The sequence below is a fragment of the Balaenoptera borealis genome, assembly GCF_965194805.1.
Source record: "Balaenoptera borealis genome assembly, chromosome: 4".
Classification (NCBI taxonomy): Eukaryota; Metazoa; Chordata; class Mammalia; order Artiodactyla; family Balaenopteridae; genus Balaenoptera; species Balaenoptera borealis.
This window is the reverse complement of record NC_138861.1, coordinates 129398082-129421253: the sequence shown is the minus strand read 5'-3', so window position 1 is coordinate 129421253 and position 23172 is coordinate 129398082. Positions and strand designations below refer to the sequence as shown.

Genomic DNA, 23172 nt, shown 5'->3' with positions numbered 1-23172 from the left:
CTTCTTCACAACTGTATACCCAATGGTTATCCTATGTATTACACATCACATATGAATCATGAATATTTGTTGAATATATGGCTGTGTGACTGAATAAATAAATGTGAATTTTTATTTTGAAACTTTGTTACATAATTCTTCATTTTAAAAAGAGCAGCAACTTTCTACATAGTCTCCTGAAGGAGGAAAATGGAAGAAAAGCTCCTAAGTGCTTTCTTGCTTCCCTTCTGAATTCACCTACCCACTCTCGGTGGCCTCTTCCTGTTGGCTTACCTTAAATATTCCTTAGTATTTCCTGAACCTTCAGCACTTCATGACCACCCACGACCAAATATGTCTTAGAAATTCCTCCAGCTGCATGATTTCAAGTTGCATAATGCTTGTGTGTGTGTGTGTGAGTGTGCATGCATGTGTGTGTGTGTGTGTGTGTGTGTGTGTGTGTGATTTAGGAACTATATCTTGCTTAACTTAAGATATAATTATGTAAGAGAAACAAATTTTTTTAAAAAAGGTTACTGCATTTTTTTTTTTAATTTCGCAATCTGGGGGGAGGTACTGAAAATGATGTCATTCCCTAATGACCTCATTCATGATAGCATTGTGGAGCAGGGTTATGACAATGAAAGCATTACTGGGAGAACTTCCAAATCCATCTGGCAAACACAGGAAATATATTTTAAAAAGTGATCGCTCAGTTTCTAAACATAATGTGCCAGGATTCAATGTTAAATCAGTGGGAAACTAAACATAAAGGATAACAAACATAAAGGATTAGTATAGGCCCAAAGCAAGAGAAAATTTTACATTTTGTAACTTGGTTATCAAGGTTTTCATATATGAATATCATGAACACACAGTTACAGGGTATTTCTGAATTATGCTTCAGGAACTTATATTATTCTACTCTAATAACTTCCAACCAATTTTTCCAGATAATGCATTTTTAATCAGTTTTACTAAAGTATAAATTATATACAGTGAAATTCACCCATTTTAAATGTATAATTCAATTACTTATAATGCAATTTTGACATATATTTTCTTCAAACTAGATTTGTAAATTTTATGGAAAAGAAAAATTACATGAGTTGTAATCTCACATATCAAAAATTTCTTTTTAAAGTGAATTTTCAAAAGCACATAGGTCTCTTCCCTATTAAGAGTTTTACCTCAGAGAAATAGTCAGAAGGTAAGATACATGGAAGAATTAGAAAAAAGATTAAGTTAAAAAATTAAAATTAAAAACATTAATAAAGTGAACTTTCTGTATTGCTAAGCCATGAATGTGATGTTATTCATTATGAAATTATTAATCTGTATATCACCTTGAGAAAAAAATATTGCTTACTAACTCCAAGTCATCTAGGACATCCAATTTATCCAACTATCCAAAGTTTCAGCATCCACTGGGGGTCTTCAATACCCCCTGCAGATAAAGAGGGACTACTGTACGTGAGTGTCCTGCTTTCCTCACTGTGGAGACACCACCCATCATTTCCCAACTGGTGAAGTAGTATACCCTTTGACAAGATTCTCAGAGTCACTGTTGACTACTTAGCCTGCATCTCATAGTGTTGCAGGCAGGGGGACCCCTTCCAGGGCCCAAGAGTGGGCTCTTGTCTAATACTCGGAAATGAATTGTTTCAGGAGACACATGTGCTGACAAAGCAAGAGACTTTATTGGGAAGGGGTGCCCGGGCAGAAAGCAGCAGAGTAAGGGGACCCAGGAAAACTGCTCTGCCACGTGGCTCACAGTCTCGGTTTTACGGTAATGGGGTTAGTTTCCGGGTCGTCTCTGGCCAATCACTCTGACTCAGGGTCCTTCCTGGTGGCGCGCACATCACTCAGCCAAGATGGATTCCAGTGAGAAGGATTCTGGGAGGTTGGTAGGACATGTGGACTGGTGTCTCCTCTCTCCTTTTGACCTTTCCCGAATTCTGCCGGTTGGTGGTAGCTTGTTGGTTCCGCGTTCCTTACCAGGACCTCCTGTAGTAAGGTAACTCATGCAAGTGGTTACTATCTTACCTGGCAAGGGCTGGTGGTTTCAGTCAGTGGTTCCCCTAACAATAGTACACATGGATGCCAAATCTGTTCCCTGATACAGATTTCACTTACCTCCTTAGTATTTAATCTTGTCTGGTACCTGGCTACTCTTTCTGGTAACACATTTAGCATGACCCTGACACAAAAAATCTATAATGTTGCTCCTATATGTAAATGCTTCTTGCTGCTCTTATCGAACTGTCTCCTGAATCTTGAAATGTGAGCTTCCTCACTTGCTCCTTTTACTGTCAATAAATGGCCGCAGACTCTATTTCTAAAATTCTGTCAGTCATTTTTCCAATTTTCCTCTACCTAAGTAAGGGTACCCAAATGCTGTGCAAATTCCAGTGTCTTCTTCACAAAGCTAATAGGGACACTAACATAGCTTGTATGGTATGGTTACCAAGCACTGAAATAACATTGCCCATCACTGCTGCTTCCCAACAGTTTACTGCTGTTACACAGAAAGTGTCATGGTGTTGGTGACCACTGAAGACATTTTGGGTTAGACTTCACATATAAAGTGACTCCCACTGAAAGGGACTTTAAATATCTCTCCCCTCACCCTGGCTCTGCTGCATATTAATCCTGACAGACCCACAGCCTTCAGAGATAACAGGCCATAATGAGAGACTCAAGTGAGAGACCAAGAGCTCTCCTACCTGAACCATTCCAGAATTTACACGTAAAAAGAACAACCAAATTTACAAAGGATACTGGAAAAGAACAGCACTTTTCTAGAAACAGTTGATGAAATTCACAACTTAAAGGCCGTGCTTTCTTAAGCAAAGCGGGACAAGTCTATACATAATAATAACTGATGGGGTTCCATAACTTGAGACTTTACTGAAAATGTGTGAGCTTATGGTCTAATCTGAGAACTCCACTCAGTTAAATACACAAATGTATATACCATAAACTCTGCTGTCTTAGCCACAGTGCAGGGAAAGAATATACCTCTTATTGCGTTTTGTTAAGAAGACTCTTTTAGAAAGAACAATCAAGTATGTAGGAGAACAAGTTGTGTTTTCTGATGGCAATCACAAGTTGCATTTTTACACTGAGAAGTTGGACTTGGTGAGTTGCCAGTTAAATAAGATTAGAATTTCCATCTCATCCACACTTATTTCAATGTGTTTTCTATGAAGCCAGTTAGTACAAATACAAGTACACGTACCACCTATTAGACTGCTTGTTGACTCTCCAAAGTACCCTATTTCTCTAGTAGAACTGAAAGGAAAAAAAAAATCAGTCTTAATCCAAGTTAGGAGTGAGGAGACTAATAAAAGTTCTAAGGTCACTTATGGGGCTGAGTTAATTGAGCCCATTGAGCAGAATCCTGAACCTACCCTTTATTTTCTTAGGCATTTAAGATGTATCCAAAATGTTCAACTTGGCATCTTAAGAAGCCTTGCTGCCTCCATATTCTGGAAAACATAGAAACAAAAACTCCTCTTCAGTTCCATCCTTGACAATTCCATCAGTTTGCCATTCCAGAGGAACACAGATGCAGCAGGCTATCATAATAGCATGATACTTTATCTTAAGTCTACCAGGCTTTTTCACCCAATAAAAATACCCAAGAATTTGGAAGCATCTGCTTTGGTATCAATCCTGGAATCAATACCTATATATCGATGTTTCTATCTATCTCTCGATAGATAGATACATCGATATATAGCTCACATAATTGCCTTAACCACCAGTGATATTTGGCCATTGTTGCTTCTAATTTTTAAATGTAAAATAAAATAAGGATAATAATGACTATGAGGTAGCTTTATTGACCATCTGAGACATCATCTGATGCCAGTCAAGGTTTCATTTCCTACCATACAGCCTACTCTATTTGAAAATAGAGTCTAGGTTCATGGTGGGGAGCACGGGGACACACAAACCCCAGGAGCAGATATATGTTCGGTGTGAGTCAGGGCATTTGATTTCCCCTCTGAAAGATGCACTACTGCATGAGAAAATAAATGTAAGCTAGCAGGGTCCCACTGGGGACTGTTTTGTTTGGTCAGTCCTTTCTCTTATTGGCATATGGCACTACATGTGTGACTTCTACTGCTTTGTTTTTTTATTTTATCTAGACAGCCTCATTACTTGAGAAAACGTAACAAAACCTTTGTTTTCCTGAGACCAGTTCTATCCTTCATGTTCAACAGCACTTAAGGATTCTTCAAACATTCCAAAGGAAAATTTACAGCCCAGTAGGTTTTTCGGCTCACACATCCCAGGCAACACAGTGGCCACATAAGACAAATATTTCCTGGTATGATTAGATCCAACAATTCATTTACAACAGCATGCCCAACAAGGCAAAACAGTCAAGATGAACAAAGAAAACCCCATGTCACAAAGTGGCAGAAAAATGGTTCAATATAAGTAATTCCTCTTTACAATCCCCTGAGACTACATGAGTATAACTAACTTACTACTCCTTGATCACAAAGCAAAAAAAAGCTGAAACATTAAATTCTAGAAATTTCATAAAAATGAAAAGTTGTAATATCATAACTTCACAAGAAAAGTCAACCAAAAAAGAGGAACTAAATGGGACATTTTCATATTCAATTCTTTTTTTTTTACTTAGCAAGGATTGAAAGCAGTACGTATATAAATGACTGGTTATATGCCTTTAAAAAGGACCCTCTTTGAAATGATTATCAGTTAATTCTCTCCTTATATGAACTATAAGTTAAAATCCATAATGAAAGATTGAAGCTGAAATGGCATGTATAGTTTACTCATCTGTAAAATACTACATAAAGAAAAAAAAAAAGAAGAAGAAACAAGAAAGAAGAAGCAAGACTAAAGAAATCATAATAAAAGTGATTTGCCATAAGAAAATTCCATAGACTGGGTGACTTAAATAACAGAAACTGATTTTCTCACAGTTTTGGAGGCTGGGGAGTCCAAGATCAAAGTGTGGGCCAAATGGATTCCTGGTAAGAGTTCTCTTCCTGGCTTGCAGGTGGCCTCTTTCTTGCTGCCCTTGCATGGCAGAGAGAAGGGGAAAGCAGGCTCTCTGGTGACCCTTCTTATAAGGGCACTAATCCCATCATGAGGGCCCCATCCTCATGACTTCATCTAAACCTAATTATTTCCCAAAGGTCCTACCTCCAAATACCATCACACTGTGGGGGTTAGGACTTCAGCATATGAATTGGGATGGTAGGTGGGGACACAATTTAGTCTATAGCAAGCAGCAACACTCCATCTCTCCTCCCACCATACATACACACAGACATGCACATGGGCACAGCTCCGAGACAGAGGACTAGAGTTTATCTGCTCTACCATCATCACCCAGCAGGGTGTACAGGCCCTTACCTTCCTTCTCCTGTCCTTATACTGTCCTAGCGTGCTGTAAGGGTGTATGTTGGAATAGACCGTGGAAGATCTTGAGGCACAGATGGGCAACACTCCATCTGGTCATCAGAAAAGTTCTAAAAATCATTGAGTGAAAAATATATTCACTGGACATAGATTGGAAAAACAGCCCATCTACTTAGTCCCTGGGCACAAGAAATGGACAGTATTTGGAGGCTGGAGTACAGCATAAGGAAATGATCAGAAACACAGGCAAAGAATTATGTACCAGGATGTTCACAGAAGCATTATTTAAAATTGCAGAACAAGCCAAAAAAAGAAAAAAAAAGTTGGACACAAACCAAATAGCCTAAAATAGGGGATGGTTAAATAAGATGGACTATTAAACAGACATTAAACAACATGTTTTCAGAATATACTTAATTAAATGGAAAAATACACATAATATACTGTAAAGTTAAAAAACATGCACAGCTATATATACAATATGTTTTAAATCAGTGTCAAAAGTGCTATGTTTGAAATGAGCTGAGACTTGTGAAAAATACTTAGGACAATATAAAGTAGTTTTCCATCATATTTTAGGCAATGAGGAAAGAAAAGGCAGGAAAAGAAGGATCCTACTGCTTGGAGAAGAGAGCAATTTGCTAACAGACAATAGAATTTTATTTTCCTCCAGCACCAAAAATGATCTTCAAGTTCTAAAAACAGAATATACAATGAAAATATATAAATTTCAACTCTAAATGGTGAAGAAAGCTAGTCTATAAGCTAGATTAGGATAAAAATCGTATCCATTTTTGTGTAGCATCATGTCTGTAACACCTGGCACATCGGCACATAGTGGTGTCTCAGTTAAAACAGTGACAAACAAATGAATATAGGAATGAATACACAATAATAAGGATCAAGAGTGGTGGTTACCAGGGGCTGGGGGCGGGGAGGTGGGGGGGGAATGGGAAGATACTGGTCAAAGGATGCAAATTCCAGTTATAAGATTAACATTGGGGATCTAATGTACAGCATGGTGATTATAACTAATAATTCCGTATTATCTACTGGAAAGTTCCTAAGAGAGTAGATCTTAAATATTCTTACCATGAAAAAGGAATGGTAATTATGTGACAGGATGGAGGTGCCAGCCAAAGCTACAGTGGCAACTGTTTTGCAATACATAAGCATATTAAATCAACACATGTACACCTTAAACTTACACCATGTTATGTGTCAATTATAGCTCAATAAAACTGGAAAAAAATTTTAAAGCAGGATCAAGGACTTTAGAAAGATTCAGTGGCAGGGATTTCCCTGGTGGTCCTGTTGTAAAGGATCCACCTTCCAATGTAGGGGACACGGATTCGATCCCTGGTCGGGGAACTAAGATCCCACATGCTGCGTGGTGCAGCCGAGAAAGAAAAAAAAAAATCAGATTCAGTGGCATCTCAAGTTGCTGACAAAATGTACAAGTATGTCCTTGAAGTATTTGTAGATAAGTTTCAAAAAGTCAATGAATCTCTTGAGTGGTTTCAGAAGAGTGTGTAGAGAAGATATCTCAAGAATTGATCCAGGACACATGAAGACTGATATATTTGATGCATTCAATCCTGATGCCCAAGGAAATTTCAGAGTAGATTGTCATACAAATGACTAGTGGGAAAGGAATGTGATGCTTAATGTCAAAATCATTTTATAGCCTTTCATCCATATGTGACCTTATAGAACTAAGCTTCTGTTGGCAATTGTTTTAATACTTGGTGAAAAAAATTAATTAAGAAAAACAGGGAACCGTTGGAGATTTTTGAACAGGGAAATACTGTCAGTTCTATACCTAATACACTGGAAATTGAAGAGACTGGAAGCCTAAAGATCAAGCACATGGCAAACTGAAATTTTCTAGGCAAAGACAATAATAGAATAAAAACTTAAAATTCAGTTTAAAAAGAGGGTGTTGAGAGTAGAGATGTAAAGAGGAAACCAGAGGTACAACTGACAGACCTACACAGAAGATCAGAAATTGAGAAAATTACAGGTTTCTAAACTGGATGGCTAAGTGAATAGTTGTGCCATAACTAAAAGGAAGAAAGTCAGGAGGAATCACACAGTGAGGTGATGCTTAATTCAATTATTGATCAGAATACTGAAAGCTCAGTCAAAAATAGTGCAGTGAGATAATGGAACTGCCTCTCTGGAGAAACAAAAATACCCATCTGAGAGTCCTGTGCCTGGGGTGGTGACAGACCCCTGGAGGCTGAGGCCCTGCCTGTGCACATAGCCCCAGGGGTTGGAGCAGATCATCTGTTGTAACTGATATTCAGAATAATGAGTCTACATCTTCTACAAAAAGTGAACATTCATTTAGTGTTGAGTGTAGTCCGCCCCCATTAACTGTTCCTCTTATCTCGCTGTTCACCATGTACTAAAGACCCATCAACAAATAAAGCAGTTTCCCTCTTGAGATTGCTGCATAACACAAAATTTTAAGGCTTCGATTTTTAGTATTCTCTAACTAAGAATGACAGAAAGGTGTTGTAGAAATATTTATATCAGAAATAGTAAACGAAAAATTTAGGTTTGGCATTTAAATGTCTATACTTCCATTATTTGAGAAATATACTGGCATAAAACAAATCTCGGGCAATGCTGGGGAAATCAGGTGGCTCCTCATTGGTTTAATGAAATTAAATCATAGATTACACAGACAGTAAAGTGATTGAGAGGTAATTTTAATTTTCTGTTCAGAAAAAAGGGATCAGAGAGATTTTTTAAAAATAATAATCAACAAGTACAGCAATGGCAAACATCCTGAAAATATTGAGTGTTGCAAGCCATTTATGATGTCTATTACATTTTAGGAAAGATAATCAGTCAATACTGCAACCTCAAATATAAACGTGCAGAGTGCTAAATCCTCTTCCACACTAAACTTCAAAACCCTCAAAGATGATTGTCTACAATAAACAAGACAAAATAGTTTACTTATGGCCCAAAGTTAGACTTTGAAGTTTGCCTTTAAAGAACATATTTGGAAGTAGTTCTCAAAAAGAATGTTACTTATGAGAATGAAAGGAAATATTAAACCCTTTAAAATTTTATTGTTAATCCTCTTTGAGAAATGCTTTTACGACTCTTTTGATATGATATAATTCATAACACTCCCTTTAAAACATAGCAACAACAAAAAACTTCTTTAAAATTAGCAATTCACAAACAAAAAAGTCAGCAATCCAAAAATTCTATAATCCCACAATCTATGTCCATCTCAGAATCATAATACCAAATTGATTATAAGGATTCTATTATTTTATGTACCACAGAGAAAGGAAAACAAGACACTGCTACACAAGTTATAACACAACGTTTTTGGTAACTCAGGACTTTTACTACATACTTCCTGAAAGGGCTTTTTAATACTTATTGAGGTATAGGTTTTTCCCTCATGTCATTCTTAAGCCTACATAAAAATGAAAATATAAGTAAAACTAGTTAGTTAAGGAATTTCTAAAGCTTCCTCCCATTCCAAGTCCAGTCTTTCAAGATACTTTTAAAGTTTTCCCACACAATACTGTCATCTACGTCATCAAGAGCACTGGCGATGCGATGCCCTCCTGGATCTGAGTGAGGAGGAGGGTCCACGGAGACAGTGAACGCAGTTGATACCACGCACACGAGCAGAGACAGCCCTAGCCATTGAATCACGTGGTTTTCCACAGGTATTTTAAGAAAGAAAGGTCAGTTGGTTCAATAAGTTTGGAAACTCTGGGCAAATCAGTTTAAACGGGATGCCCTTCTCCAGGGTGTCTCAGAGCCCTGCAGGAGAAAATGCTGTGTGGTCTCTACGGGCCTCTGCAGCTGGGCCCCCGAGACTGTCAGGCCTGGCCTGGAGAGGTCCAGCTCCCCGGTTTGTCTCCACGCCCCAGTCCACCTCCCGGCCCAGGGCCGAGGCCAGGAAGAAGCTGGGGAGCTGACACATCCTCCCTCCACTTCAGGACCAGGTGAATGACACACCTGTTGGCTGACATGGGGCGTCTCTCCCAGCTCCTGCACCTCCTCACGGCCTCTGGGGACCCTCTCCCACATCCCAGGGCTCCACAGAGCAGAGCTGGAAGCTACCACATCGTAGCTTCCACTCACTGTCTTTACTTTCTAAGCAAAACTTACGAATCAAATTCACTTACGGGATGTGATTAACACCTATATGTATATTTATGTGATAAACAACTATAAATGCTTATGGAAAATAGTTATGCAACCAACTCATGCAGAATAAGCTTCATTCGCTTCGAATAAAATCCAGTGACCTTTAAAAAAAGAAAAAAAAAAAAAAAAGAGCACTGGCGATGCAGTACTGTCTCTGAAATTGTACTCCAAGTTGCTGACACTCCATTCTGCAAGTTTTCACGCACACAGACAAGCAAGGGAAACCCTATCAGGACTACCACAAGACACAACCTGTTTCCAGAGCTGTTAACATGTGAAGGAAAAATGTAAATGTTAGGATCTTTGAAATATGATATATCTTAAGAGCCAAGATTTGTAAAGAAATTTGGTCTACAGCTCTAGTTTCTTATAGGCATCTTGGAATTTCTTCACTGTTCATCTGCGCTTACAAATCTGGAATTAACTCCACTTTAAAGGGTTAACTCCACTTTAAAGGATTAAGTTAGAGCTTTAAAAAAGAAAACATCAGCCTTTCTACTGCTCCTTTTACTGTAGTGATGATGTCAGCACCGGCATTTTCACCAGCAGCCGCAAAACCATCATTTTATTTGTACTTACATCTTAGGGGCTATTAAGTTTACATAGAACTGAAATTATCCTATTGTCACATTCCCAAGATTTTAAAAAGTCCTTGGCTTCTCAGAGGTTATAAGTAAATCTAAGAGAGATGACTTTTTTTTTGAGAAAATATTGTCTTCTAACTTCAAGTGTATAGACTGATTTCTGGAAATTAGGTTCAAATTTTCTGAGGCTATAAACACTGTGTCGAGCATACACTCCTGAAGTAAACATCCTAGGAGTCAGACTAGTATGATACGTATGATCAAGGCATTGCTGTGCTCACTTTTGGAAGTTTATACTTAAACCAGAGAGAATCAGCTGCAAGATGAATCTAAATAAATATGATGCCTGAATATATTATGTTATGTACACTGAAGTTTTCATTTTTCAGCTTTCACAGCAGTAATGGCTCAGATCAGCTTAGAGATTTTCTTTACTTACCAAAATTCTCACAAAGCAGAAAACACAGAAGTAGTTAAATGTTTTCTAGAATTTACATGTAAAATGTGTTTAAATGTTAAATTCTGATCTATGTACCACTGGGAAAATCACATACATCTGAAAATAGATTTTGAGATAAGGAGATTAGGAAAAAAGAAAACAGCAAATAATGTGCTTTACTGGATACTTTTCTTCATGTATATATTTATTATTTCTTTAAGATATATATGTATTATCGATCTTTGATTAAAAAAGCATGAAAGAAAAGCAACCTGAAATGGGTCAACTGGAAAAAGGGAATTATTGATATAATCACCACAAAACACTAAAAATAAAGCTATATTAATGTGCACCTTTATCTCAAACAGGAAAACAGATGTAGCTAGAGGTGATGTTCAAAGTGTCTGATAACTGCCGGGCACAGGCACCAATTAATGACAGTGGCACTGCTGTCAACAAGCAAAACGACCTTACCAGTGCCATCAACTGATACCTAGCCACAGTCCACATGAGATGTGCTCCACGAAATTACTCAGTATCTTAATACATGAAAGAAATAAGTGAAATATTTAAGTTATTTATTGTTTGTTTACCTACTCCAAGATTTTTGTATTTCTTTGGACAAATCAGTTAACGTAGGGGGCAAATCCTGATCTTCTTTGTTCAGAAAAAATTGTGAAACTTTTTCATTAATTGGCAAGGGGTGATGCAGACATGGTGACCAGTTACTTGAATTACTAGGGATGACAGAAATATCTGATAGAGGGAGAAAAAAGGAATTCAGAAAAATGACAACAAAGAAGGATGGCCAATGAGAAATTCCCAGTAGGCAGCATGGCCGGAAGACTTTTAAGAACTATAGTCCTCATTTAACTTGTTTTCTTTGTTCTTTCTGTGTTTAATACTCCTATATTAACCATCTAACCTAAGACACTTACATAGATAACCTTGTTGTGGTATAGCTTGGGGGAATGGAAAAAATAAAAATAAAAAGGCTGAGTTTATACCTAAGAAAGAAGCAGAGTAGAAAAAGGACAGAACCTAAAGAAAATGAAAAGTAGGAATTGAGAACTCTACAGAAGCAGGAGTTTAGAGCAGACTAAAAATTGGCCCACCTTAAACCAAGAATCAATAGAAATATTGGGCAAAGCGGTATGCCTCTTGTAATATTTAAAATGGAAGTTAGTCTACTACATTTGAATATATACCCAAAAAAGAGGTAATATCAGAAAGCTAGAATACTTGGGACATCTTTGCTTTACTATATAATACTTTACTATATAATAATGTTTGTCAATAGTTTTTTAATTCTCAGTGTCAAACATTATGAGAGCTATTTTTAAATAGGCATTGTTACTTTTCTTATTTCTATTCTTTTAGAAACATACACTTCTAAATTATTCAAAACTTTGACTCAATGTTTTCTAACACCTTGCATCATTTTAAAATATTAAATGTTTACTTCAAATAAACCAAAAAACCTCCTCTCTCATCTTAAAAAATATACTCAATCATTCAGTGTTATTCTCACTCAAATGCATGGATAAACTGTTACATATTTATGGACTATGTGGATAGAAATACAGAAAAAAGAACATTCTTGATGTCAGTTAAGCATAATCACTTGTATGGACCATAACTGACACTGAAACCAACTTCTTCGTCTATGTTTGTATAGGAGATGGCTTGGAAATGGGCCAACTCTTTAAGCCCCACTTGTGTCAAATCAAACCCTGGGAACCAGTCTAGAGGTAGGAATTACGGGATGCAATTAAATTTTTTATTTACTTCTTCGATTTCTAGTCTATGCTCAAATATCTAACATAGAAATTCCTAGAATATTGCTATTTAGAACATTTGAGTGAAGTAAGCATATTAGACAAAAGACTGAAGTATATTATGAATCTCTATATCAGATAATGATCCTTGACTTTCGTGAGGTAATGTATTTGCCAATACAATAGCCTGGAATGCAAGAATTAGGCAGAACAAATAAAGAACAGATATAAAATAGAAAAAAGTTGAAGAGTTGTAAAATCCTAAGTATAACTCCAATCACTGCTGTTTCAGAGGACAGACTTTATAGTCTGAGGGTAGAAAACAAAGTAGATTTTGGTCTCTGAGGGTATTAACAACATGGTATCCATAGAAAAAGTGATACATACTCAAAAAGTAGGTATCAACAGTTTCTTTATCTTCTTTTGCTAATCCTAAAACAATTCAATTTAACAAAACTCTATTGATAGAGGCCATTTCACAACTGATTTTTTTTTGTATATTGATTTTGTGTCTTGCAAACCTGCAAGATTCACCTATTACATTTTGAATAAGTTTAAATACGTGTTTTCTTCTTTTTTTTGCTTTAAAATATGCTGTTTATTTTTTTCTCCAATTATAAAAATAATACATTATCCAAACAGATAGTTTAGGAAGCACAAAAATCCACCCGGGAAAACGACAACAAGAGTCCCTCCATCCCACCAGCCAGAGAGATAAGCGCTGCTGGTGTCTGTGACGAAGGCGCACCTGAGGCTGTGCACCCCGTACAGATGATGCCTTTTAGGTCTGAGCAGAAGACAGAAGACCTCACACTAAAAGGAAGGCTCCAAAGTTTCTGCACATAGAAAGGTGGACTAAAAGTCTCCTCCCCTTGACCATTTTTGATGCTGCAGAGCCCCACCCACATGGGAACACAGGAAGAGCATGTCCTGGCTCCCTGGGGACAGGGCTGGCCTCTCCTCCTCTCAGCCAGACGTCCACGTCCATGGCCACAGGGGACTCCCCAGGGCTCCACGGGGCATAGCGGGGACCTGCAGGGCAGGGACCCCGAGCCTGTGGATGCGACCGTGTGTTCCAGAGCAGGTACCAGGAGATGGGGCTGGAGTCCCAGCTCTGCTGCCCACTGCTCTTGGACAAGGCAGTCTCTTGGGCCTCGGTTTCCTCGTCTGTAAAATGGGAATAACGCCCACCTCATGGGCTCCTGAAGGGACTAAATAAAACATGAGAAGCAGGTCAGAGCATTGGCACATCTCAAGAGTCAATAAATGTCACAGCACCCATCACTCCTTCCCATTAACCTGCTTCATGTCAACCCTGTGGCTCTCATTTTTTTAAAAACCTGTCCCTCTGAGCGCTGACCAAAGCCCTGAGGGTAAAGGGGAGGTTTATCCTATCCAGAGCCAACCCGAGTCTAGATCCAGCTAGGCCTGCCAGGGGACGAGAACCCGTGAGCCAGGGGCCTGGACCCTGGACCAGAGAAGAGCAGCCCTGTGAGGGCTCTGCTAGGGCCGCATTCACACTGTGGAGCATACAGGGCCCAACAAAGGATGGGCTTGTGTGGAGGGGCCCCGTGGGGGGCACCGAGGTGACCTGGCAGACCTCGGGAGAAGGAAGCCCTTTCACCGGCCACGCTGGAACCCTCCCTGCAAAACAATGAGTCCCCCATCATTGTTTTGCCTTTAATCACATTTTTAAACACTTAACATACAAACATCTGTTCCCTTCTGTTTAGTCTTTGTGCGTCTGTCATCCTCAAAATGAAGTCCGGAACCTTCTGCACTAATTTTAAAGTCGGGCTGAATGTTTAGCAATGAACAAAGATGCTTAAATTTCCCTCTAATTCTGTCTAAGTCTTCATGAAGTTTATCATAAGTAGGGTCATCATAAGGGAATTTCTGAATCATTCCAATCAACGATTCTAAGACCTTCATCTTTTTGCTGTCTTTCTCAGTGGCGCAACCATGCAGGAGACATCTCCAAGCAAAAGCAAAACCTTGGTAACACCCAATCTCAGACCCGATTTTAGCTCCCTGTAACGTGCCATACCGTCATCCTTCAATCATACCCAAATTACTTTCTTCTTCACAGCCTTCCTGATAACCTTCCCCATGAAACCGCTTCCGGGGAGGTGAAGTCCGCTTCCGGGGGTGGCTGCGCGGGGCAGGCTGGGTAAGGACGGCACGCAGGAGGGCTCAGCACGTGCCAGGGCTGGGCCAGGGCTTGTGCCTTAAATAAGTTTTTGTAGATTTCACCAGATTCAGAGAAAAACTTGCCGTCAGTCAATAAAGACAGTTTTACTTCTTCCTTTCCAATTTGTATGCCTTTGTTGTTGTTTTTTTCTTCCTGTCTAAAACCTATAATATTGAATATAAGTGGTGAAAGCAGAAAACCTTCACTTGTTCATGATCTTAGGGAGGAAAATACTCAGTCTTCCATCATGGAGTATTAGTTAATTGCAGGTTTTTGGTTTTTTTTTTATAACTCTTTATCAAGTTAAGGAAGTTTCTTTTTACTTCGACCTTTCTGAAAGATTTTAATCAGGAATTGATATTAGATTTTGTCAAATGCTTTTTCTGCATGTATTGAACTGACCATGTTGTATTCAACTGACAGATTTTGAAATGTTAAACTAACCCTGCATTCCTGGGTTTATCTTGGTCATGATGCATTATCACTTCTATACATTGTGTGTTTGATTTTTGCAAATTTTGTTAAGACTTTTTGCATCTATGTTAATGAAAGATATTGGTCTGTGGTTTTCTTTCCATGTAATGTCTTTGGTTTTGATATCAGGGAATTCCTGGCCACATAGACTAGTCTGGGAAGCAGTCTCTCCTCTTTAAATTTTGGAAGAATTTACACAAAATTGGTATTATTTCTTCCTTACATGCTTTGTAGAATTCACAAGTGAAGCTACCTGTGCATTTTTTTTGGAGGGGAGGGGGATGGTTGGGGGAGGTTTCTAACTAAAAATTCAATTACTTTAATATACAGGGCTATTCAGGTTATCTAATTCTTCTTGAATGAGGGTTGATAGCTGTTAGGGACTTTGACCATATCACTTATCTTAATTATTAGTATGAAAATATATATAATATTCCCCTATTATCTTTCTTTATTGAGATAAAACTGACATATAACATTGTATTAGTTTTTAGTGTACAACATAATAATTTGATATATGTATATATTGCAAAATGATTACCACAATAATTTAGTTAACAACCATCACCACAGTTAGGTATAATTAGTTTTCTAGTGATGATGACTTTTTTTTTTTCTTTTTTTGGCTGTGTTGGGTCTTCGTTTCTGTGCGAGGGCTTCCTCCAGTTGCGGCGAGTGGGGGCCACCCTTCATCGCAGTGCGCGGGCCTCTCACTATCGCGGCCTCTCTTGTTGTGGAGCACAGGCTCCAGACACGCAGGCTCAGTAGTTGTGGCTCATGGGCCCAGTTGCTCCGCGGCATGTGGGATCTTCCCAGACCAGGGCTCGAACCCGTGTCCCCTGCATTGGCAGGTGGATTCTCAACCACTGCGCCACCAGGGAAGCCCCGATGATGACTTTTAAGATTATCTTAGCAGCTTTCAAACACAGTATTGCTAACCATGGCTACCATGATGATAACTGGAAGTTTGTACCTTCTGACCATTCCCTCATATCACCACCCTCCTACCCCTACTCCCTACTTCTGGCAACCACCAATCTCTTTTCTGTATCTATGAGTTCAGTTCTGTTTTGTTTTTTTAGATTCCGCATATAAACGAGATCATATGGTATTTGTCTTTCTCTGACTTATTTCACTTAAGGATAATGCCTTCAAGACTCATCTATGTTGTCATAAATGGCAAGATTTCATCCTTCTTTATGGCTGAATGATATTTCATCTGTCAATGGACTTAGGTTGTTTCCATGTCTCACTTGTTGTAAATAATGTTGCAATGAACATGGAGGTGCAGATATCTTTTCAAGTTGTTCTCATTTCCTTTCGTTATATACCCAGAAGTGGAGTTGCTGGATCATATGGTAGTTCTGTTTTTAATTCTGGGGGGAACCTCCATACTGTTTTCCAAAATCACTGCACCAATTTACATTCCCCCCAACAGTGCACAAGGGTTCCATTTTCTCCACATGCTCACCAACACTTGTTATTTCTTGTCGTTTTAATGACAGCTATCTTAACAGGTGTGAGATCATTGTGGTTATGGTTCATATTTCTCTGATGATTAAGGATGTTGAGCACCTCTTCGTGTATCTGCTGGCCATGTGTATGTCTTCTTCCTTCTTCTCTTTTGAAATATTTGTATAATCTGCAGTGATGTCATCTCTTTTATTCCTGATATTTGCAATATGTATCTCCTCTTTTTTTCCTGATCAGTCTAACTAGAATTTTATCAATATTATTATCAGTTTGGGGTTTCATTGATTTTTGTTATTTTGTTTTGTAAGTTTTGCTGGTATTTTCATTATTTTTTTTCTTCTGCTAACTTTGGATTTCATTTGCTCCTTTTTTAGTTTCTTAAGGTTAAAGCTAAGGTCATGGATAACCTTTCTTCTTTCCTAAAATATGCAATTAGTGTTATAAATTTCCCTCTATGTACTGTTTATCTGCACTCCATAAATTTTCACTGTCATGTCTGTTTCATTCAGACCAAAATACTTGTTAATTATCCTTTTCATTTCTTCTGAGAGCTTTGGCTTATTTAAGAGTATGTTATTTAGTTTCCAAATATTGATGATTTCTTACAATATCTATTATTGATTTCTTATTTAATTCCTTTGTGGTCAGATAACAAGTTTCATATGATTTTAATGTTTTAAATTTTATTTGAATCTATTTTATTTTATTTTATTTTATTTTTTTTAAGTATTTGTTATTTATTTATTTATTTATTTATGGCTGTGTTGGGTCTTCGTTTCTGTGCGAGGGCTTTCTCTAGTTGTGGCAAGCGGGGACCACTCTTCATCGCGGTGCACGGGCCTCTCACTATTGTGGCCTCTCTTGTTGCGGAGCACAGGCTCCAGACGCGCAGGCTCAGTAATTGTGGCTCACGGGCCCAGCTGCTCTGCAGCACGTGGGATCTTCCCAGACCAGGGCTCGAACCCGTGTCCCCTGCATTGGCAGGCAGACTCTCAACCACTGTGCCACCAGGGAAGCCCCGAATCTATTTTATGACTCAGCATATCGTTTATCTTTTTTTTTTAATTAACTTATTTATTTATTTATTTTTGGCTGTGTTGGGTGTTCGTTGCTACATGCAGGCTTTCTCTAGTTGCAGCGAGTGGGGGCTACTCCTTGTTGCGGTGCGCAGGCTTCACATTGCGGTGGCTTCTCTTGTTGCGGAGCATGGGCTCTAGGCACGCGGGCTTCAGTAGTTGTGGCACGTGGGCTCAGTAGTTGTGGCTCATGGGCTCTAGAGCACAGGCTCAGTAGTTGTGGTGCACAGGCTTAGTTGCTCTGCGGCATGTGGGATCTTCCCAGACCAGGGCTCAAACCTGTGTCCCCTGCATTGGCAGGCAGATTCTTAACACTGTGCCACCAGGGAAGTGTCGCATATGGTCTATCTTGATAAATACTTCCTGTGAACTAGAGAAGAATGTGGATTCTGCTATTGTTAGTTGGAGGGTGCTATAAATATCAATTAGGTCAAGTTGGTTGATGATGTTGTTCAACTCTATAATCTCCCTAATATTCTTCTTATTCTATTAATTATTAAAATGAGTGTTGAAATCTCCAACTGTAACTGTGGATTTATCTATTTTTCCTTACAGTTCTACCAGTTTTTGTTTCATGTATCTAGGAAGTTCTATTATTAAGTACATAAATATTTAGAATTGTGTGCCAGTGACACCAAAAAGCGGGATGCTGCTTTAACAACTACCTAAAAACATGTAAATGGCTTTGGAACTAAGTAATGGGTAGAGGCAAAAGTAATTTTGAGGTACATGATACAAATATGGACGTTAAGGGTAATTCTGATGAGAGCTCAGAAAGAAAACAGGAGAGCTATAGAGAAAGCTTCCATCTTCTTAGCAAATACATAAATAATCATGAATAGAATCTTGGCAGAACATGGATGGTCAAGGCCATTCTGGCAAGGTCTCAGATAGAAATGAGGAACATGTTATTGGAAACTGAAGGGAAGGTGATCCTTGTTATAGAGTGGCAAAGAACTTGTGTAAATTGTATTCATGGTCTAGTGTTCTGTAGAAGATAGAACTTGCAAGCAGTGAAATTGGATATTTAGCAGAGGAGTTTTCTAAACAAAGTATTGAAGGAGTAGCTTAATCCCTCCTGACTACTCAAAATGCCAAAGTAAAATGCCAAAGGAAGAAATAAACTGAAGACGTAATTGTTAAGTAAAAATGAACCAGAACTTGGAGCTCTGAAAAGATCTCAGCCTATCCATATTGCAAAAGTGAGAAAGTTTATTCTGAAGAGAACACTTAGTGTGTGTCTGAGCAATCATTTGATAAAGAGATCATGAGTGTGGTTCATGAAATTATCAGCCATATCAACAGAGACCAGGAATAAAGACAGGATTAAATCAGCAAAGACACTGCCAATTGAACTAAAGGGGACAGAGAAAGTAGGAGAGAATGAAAGAAGGTTGTCAAACTTCTTGGATTTTACACTGAGCTACTCAGCTGTGGGCATGTATTATTCTTCAAGAAAAGGGAAGGGAAGAAGGACCCCAAAGGTGATTCAGAGATCATCGGGGCTGCCACTCCCACCACAGACCCAGTGTGCCCAGGCCCTGGGGAAAGGTAGGACAAGGCTGCCTCCACCTTGGTTTCGGCGGGGGGGACCACTGCCTCTACATAAAGCCCCAGTGTGGTTAGCGCCTCCACAGAGAGCCTTGGCCTTGCCTAGACACAGGCGTGGGGTCAACTGGATAAGCTGCGAAAGTGACTTTACCACCCCAGTGGGCCAGGAAGGTAAAGCATTGAACCAAGAAGGATTATTCTTTGCACCTTTGCATCTAATGGATTTGCTCTGATAGGTTTTAGACTTCTTTAGGACCCAGCATTCCTCCCTTCTTTCCTATTTCTCCCATTTGGAACTGGAATGTCTATCCTATGTCTGTCCCACCATTGTATTTTGGACGCGAATGACTTGTCTGATTTCACAGGTTCACAGCTGGAGAAGAATTTTGCCTCAGGATGAACTGTACTTTGAGTCTTATTCATATATGATTTAGATGATGTTTAGATGAGATAGGACTTTAGACTTTAGAGCTCATGCTAGAACAAGTTAAGAGTTTTAGGGATGCTGGGATGGAATTAATATATTTTGCATGCGAGAAGGACACAAATTTTGGGAGGCCAGGGGAGGAATGTTAGGGACTGAATGTGTCCCCTCCAAATTCATATGTGGAATCCCTAAACCCCCAATGTGATGGTATTAGGAGTTGGGGTGTTTGGGAGGTACTTAGGTTTAGGTGAGGTCATGAAGGTGACGCTCCCATGATGGGATCAGTGCCCTTATAGGAAGAGGGAGAGACACCAGAGTTTCCTCTTTCTGCCATGTGTGAGCACAGCAAGAGGACAGCCATCTTCAAGCCAGGACAAGGGCACCCTGATCTTGGACTTGGCAGCCTCTCTAACTGTGAGAAATAAACTTCTATTGTTTAAGCCACCCAGTCTATGATATTTTCCTATGACAACCTGAGCAGAGTAATATACCCGGTGACATGTTTTGATAGAGATTAGGAAATTCGAAGGTTGGAGCTCGTTACAAAGGTATATAGTAGACTCTCAATAAACCTGTCATACTGAATAAATATGGATTAAGAAGAATTAAGAATTAAAAAGAATTCTCACAGGAATGTAGGATAAGCAAACGGTTTATGGATAAGATCGATGTTGGGAGAGAGGTTACTTTGTGCTGAAATACACAAGAGGTACACAAATGTTGTTCTGGATCTTACAGACTTTTGTAGGTAGAAAAAAAGTAGGAAAAGGTATTCCAGGAAGAAAGAATTGTAAGAAAAGAAGTGGAAAATGAGAAGCATGAGGTATATGAGGACAGTGTGTAAATTAAGTTGCTTGCAATGGAAAATCCATGTAGGGAACAGTAAGAGATAACACAGGACAGAGGCATTTAATTTGTATTGGATAGGGACTTAAATAGCAGGCCATTGCATTTGAACATTATCATGAAGGCCACTAAAGAGTTTTCCAGAGGGGACAGACCCATTATATGAAACATCTGCTATACCCTGATTCATTTCCTCTGCTTCTTCCCCAAAGCTGACTCAACTACTGCAGGCTCAGCCCCATAGCTGTTTACAACCTCAATACCACTATTGGATTAGCCTTTCCAGATATGATGATCCAGCACTGACAGCTGGATTTCCTCAAGCCTATAGGCTCCTTCATCACCAACCAAAACTAAGGTCCAGTGAACTAGGTATAAGCCTGTGGCAATCATGTAGCCAGATGCTGCTGGCTCAATCCATCAGACTGAGTGTATGTCTCTTATCTTCCTCTCTATTTCTGCCTAGATTAGCCTAAAATCCCAGCCCCGACATTCAACCTATTCTATCCCACCATACACAGAAACTGTAAAACTGAATTCCTGTCTTGAACATCAATAACCCACAAGGGGTCTCTAATTCTCTGCCTCAGTTATGAAAAGCCCTTTCTTACCTGATAACTGCACTCTGAACCTGTCCCCCACTGGCGAGGGATCTGCCAAATGGGAAGATTTTGTGACACGCACTGTGACCTTCCTGACTCCCAAAGTTGCCAGTTAATATTCTTGATTGCTATTCCCCAGCAGAAGGAATGATTCCTGTTACTATAATTGCCTATTTACTGCTTGAGCTTGTGAGCTTGCCATGGACGAGATCATACATGTAGGTCAGCTTGCCAAGGCTCAGTTTCATCTATTGTATTTCCCTCCCTTTCCTAACTGGCTGAGAATTACTGTAGTCCCAGCATATCTCATAACTATGCCCATCCAAATTTAACATGGGCATCATTCTAGCATTTTAAAAAACCCTTTAATAATTTATCAATATGTAGTGAATAAGGTTCAATATGTACTGAATTCATGCTCCAAACTGAAGTTTCTCAAAAATCTGTCTCACCTTTCCTTTTTAAAATTATCTATTATTATGCAACAAAGCTGATTACTGAGCTACCTCCAGAATGTTACTGACCTTCTCCCCATATCTTGACTTCAGCTAACAATTCTTTCTTAATGAGGCAAAACCAACTACCTTCCCTCCTAATACTATAATCATATTTCTATTTCAAGACCCAGTTGAAATCCTACCTTCCCACCAAAGAGATTTATTTAAGGGCAGCCTCCCTAGGCTGAGGTAAGAGGACAGAATGCTAGGCAGTAGAAGCTACATTAGAAGAAAGTTCCACAAAGGAAGCGACCTCAAACATAATAGACTATAAAGGCCTCTTGAGAGTCAAGCCATAAAGAGCATATCCTTATCCTTTGTCCAAAAGACCTTGTAGACTTTACTTCTTTGTCAGACAAAAAAACAGCTTTTATTATAGCCAAAAAGCATTGTTTATATTACCCTAAATTCCCTTTTAATTAGTTATGGCAAGATCAGAAGCAATGCAAATGAAAATGGCATAAAACACAGCCTATCACTTTTAAAAGTGTTAATGAATGCCCCGTGGATTTTTTTTTTAATTGCATGAGAACAGACAAGGAAATGTCTCCATAAAACTGTTGCTTCTCAGGGGGAAGTGTTAATGCTATGCAAATTAAAATTTGAAAGTCTACTTAACTGAAATCAGCAACACCAAGAGTTGTGCATATGGAAAACACAATTCTTTAGCCCTGAGAAGGAGCTGTCCAAGCTTTGATAGCTATATATATCTCTAGCTTTATCCATTTAAGGGAATGCTCTAATTTTATGTTGCAAAGTAAGCAAGGAGTTCTAACAGACTTTGAAGAAATTTTCCCTGGTTGGGAACATGGTGGGGTGAGGAGGGAGGGCTAACTTGATTTCTCTCCTTGAGAAAATTTCATAAAGGCTAAAGAATTCTTGAGAAGTGGACGTAACTGAACATGCATGCCCTTAAGAAACTTTTCATCTAATGTGATTCTTAAATTTCTCCATTAGACAAATGTGATTTCTTAAAAGTTGGAAATGAAATATTTTGTATTTGGCTATAGATATTAAAACATATATTATGTAGCATCCCTATTCTTCTCTTTACATAATTTAAATGTTTAAAAAGCAGTTACATTCCCATTCTTTTTCTCATTCCTTACCAGCTTCAGACAAAAGATTTTAACCATGTTACTCTCTGACAGCACAGTTAAAAGAAATCATTAGTCACAGTGTGTGTAACCTTTATAAATTTTAGCTCGGCGTTAGCTAAGAGAAAGCCTGAGGCTTTACAAGCTTGAAAAGATATATTGCTCTGTTAAGAACTAATAGATATGTATTATGGATATATTGCTTTGGGTGACCAGCTAGAACACTGAAGAAAACTTAACAAGAATAGGAGTATTTTACATAAAGAAATGCAAAATCAGTAATTTAAGCTTTAAAAAAGCCTTTTAATTTACTTGGAGTAACATTTACTATATAGAGTGATTCACCATTTTTCAGAAGTATATATCAGTTTCATTTATTCAAGAAATATTTACTGAGCATCTGCCAGGTGCCCTCTGTGCAAGAAGCTGTAGAACTTAAAGAAGAAACGGAGACACGTGCTTGACCTCAGAGAGCACCGTCCAACAAGGAAGACCATGGATCTAAATATCAGCGGCAATGCAAAATGATGCATGCTGTGATATAAGCTATTTACAAAATAC

At 38.7% G+C, this 23172-nt stretch overlaps 1 protein-coding gene and 2 long non-coding RNA genes across 3 annotated transcripts in view; 1 reads left to right on the top strand and 2 right to left on the bottom strand.

Annotated features, from left to right (window-relative positions):
* The window catches only part of LOC309627634, a 1075643-nt gene that overhangs the window by 876790 nt on the left and 175681 nt on the right, over window positions 1–23172 (bottom strand). The window lies entirely within an intron of this gene.
* Window positions 1–23172, top strand: part of LOC309627625 — a 308607-nt gene that overhangs the window by 187507 nt on the left and 97928 nt on the right. The window lies entirely within an intron of this gene.
* The window catches only part of LOC309627593 (uncharacterized protein), a gene marked incomplete at its 5' end in the record, with an annotated part of 46368 nt that continues 32677 nt past the window's right edge, over window positions 9482–23172 (bottom strand). Inside the window, one exon of the mRNA XM_082389724.1 lies at window positions 9482–13588. Within this exon, the coding sequence (XP_082245850.1) occupies window positions 13344–13588 (245 nt within the window). The 3' untranslated portion in view covers window positions 9482–13343. The remainder of the gene's footprint in view (window positions 13589–23172) is intronic.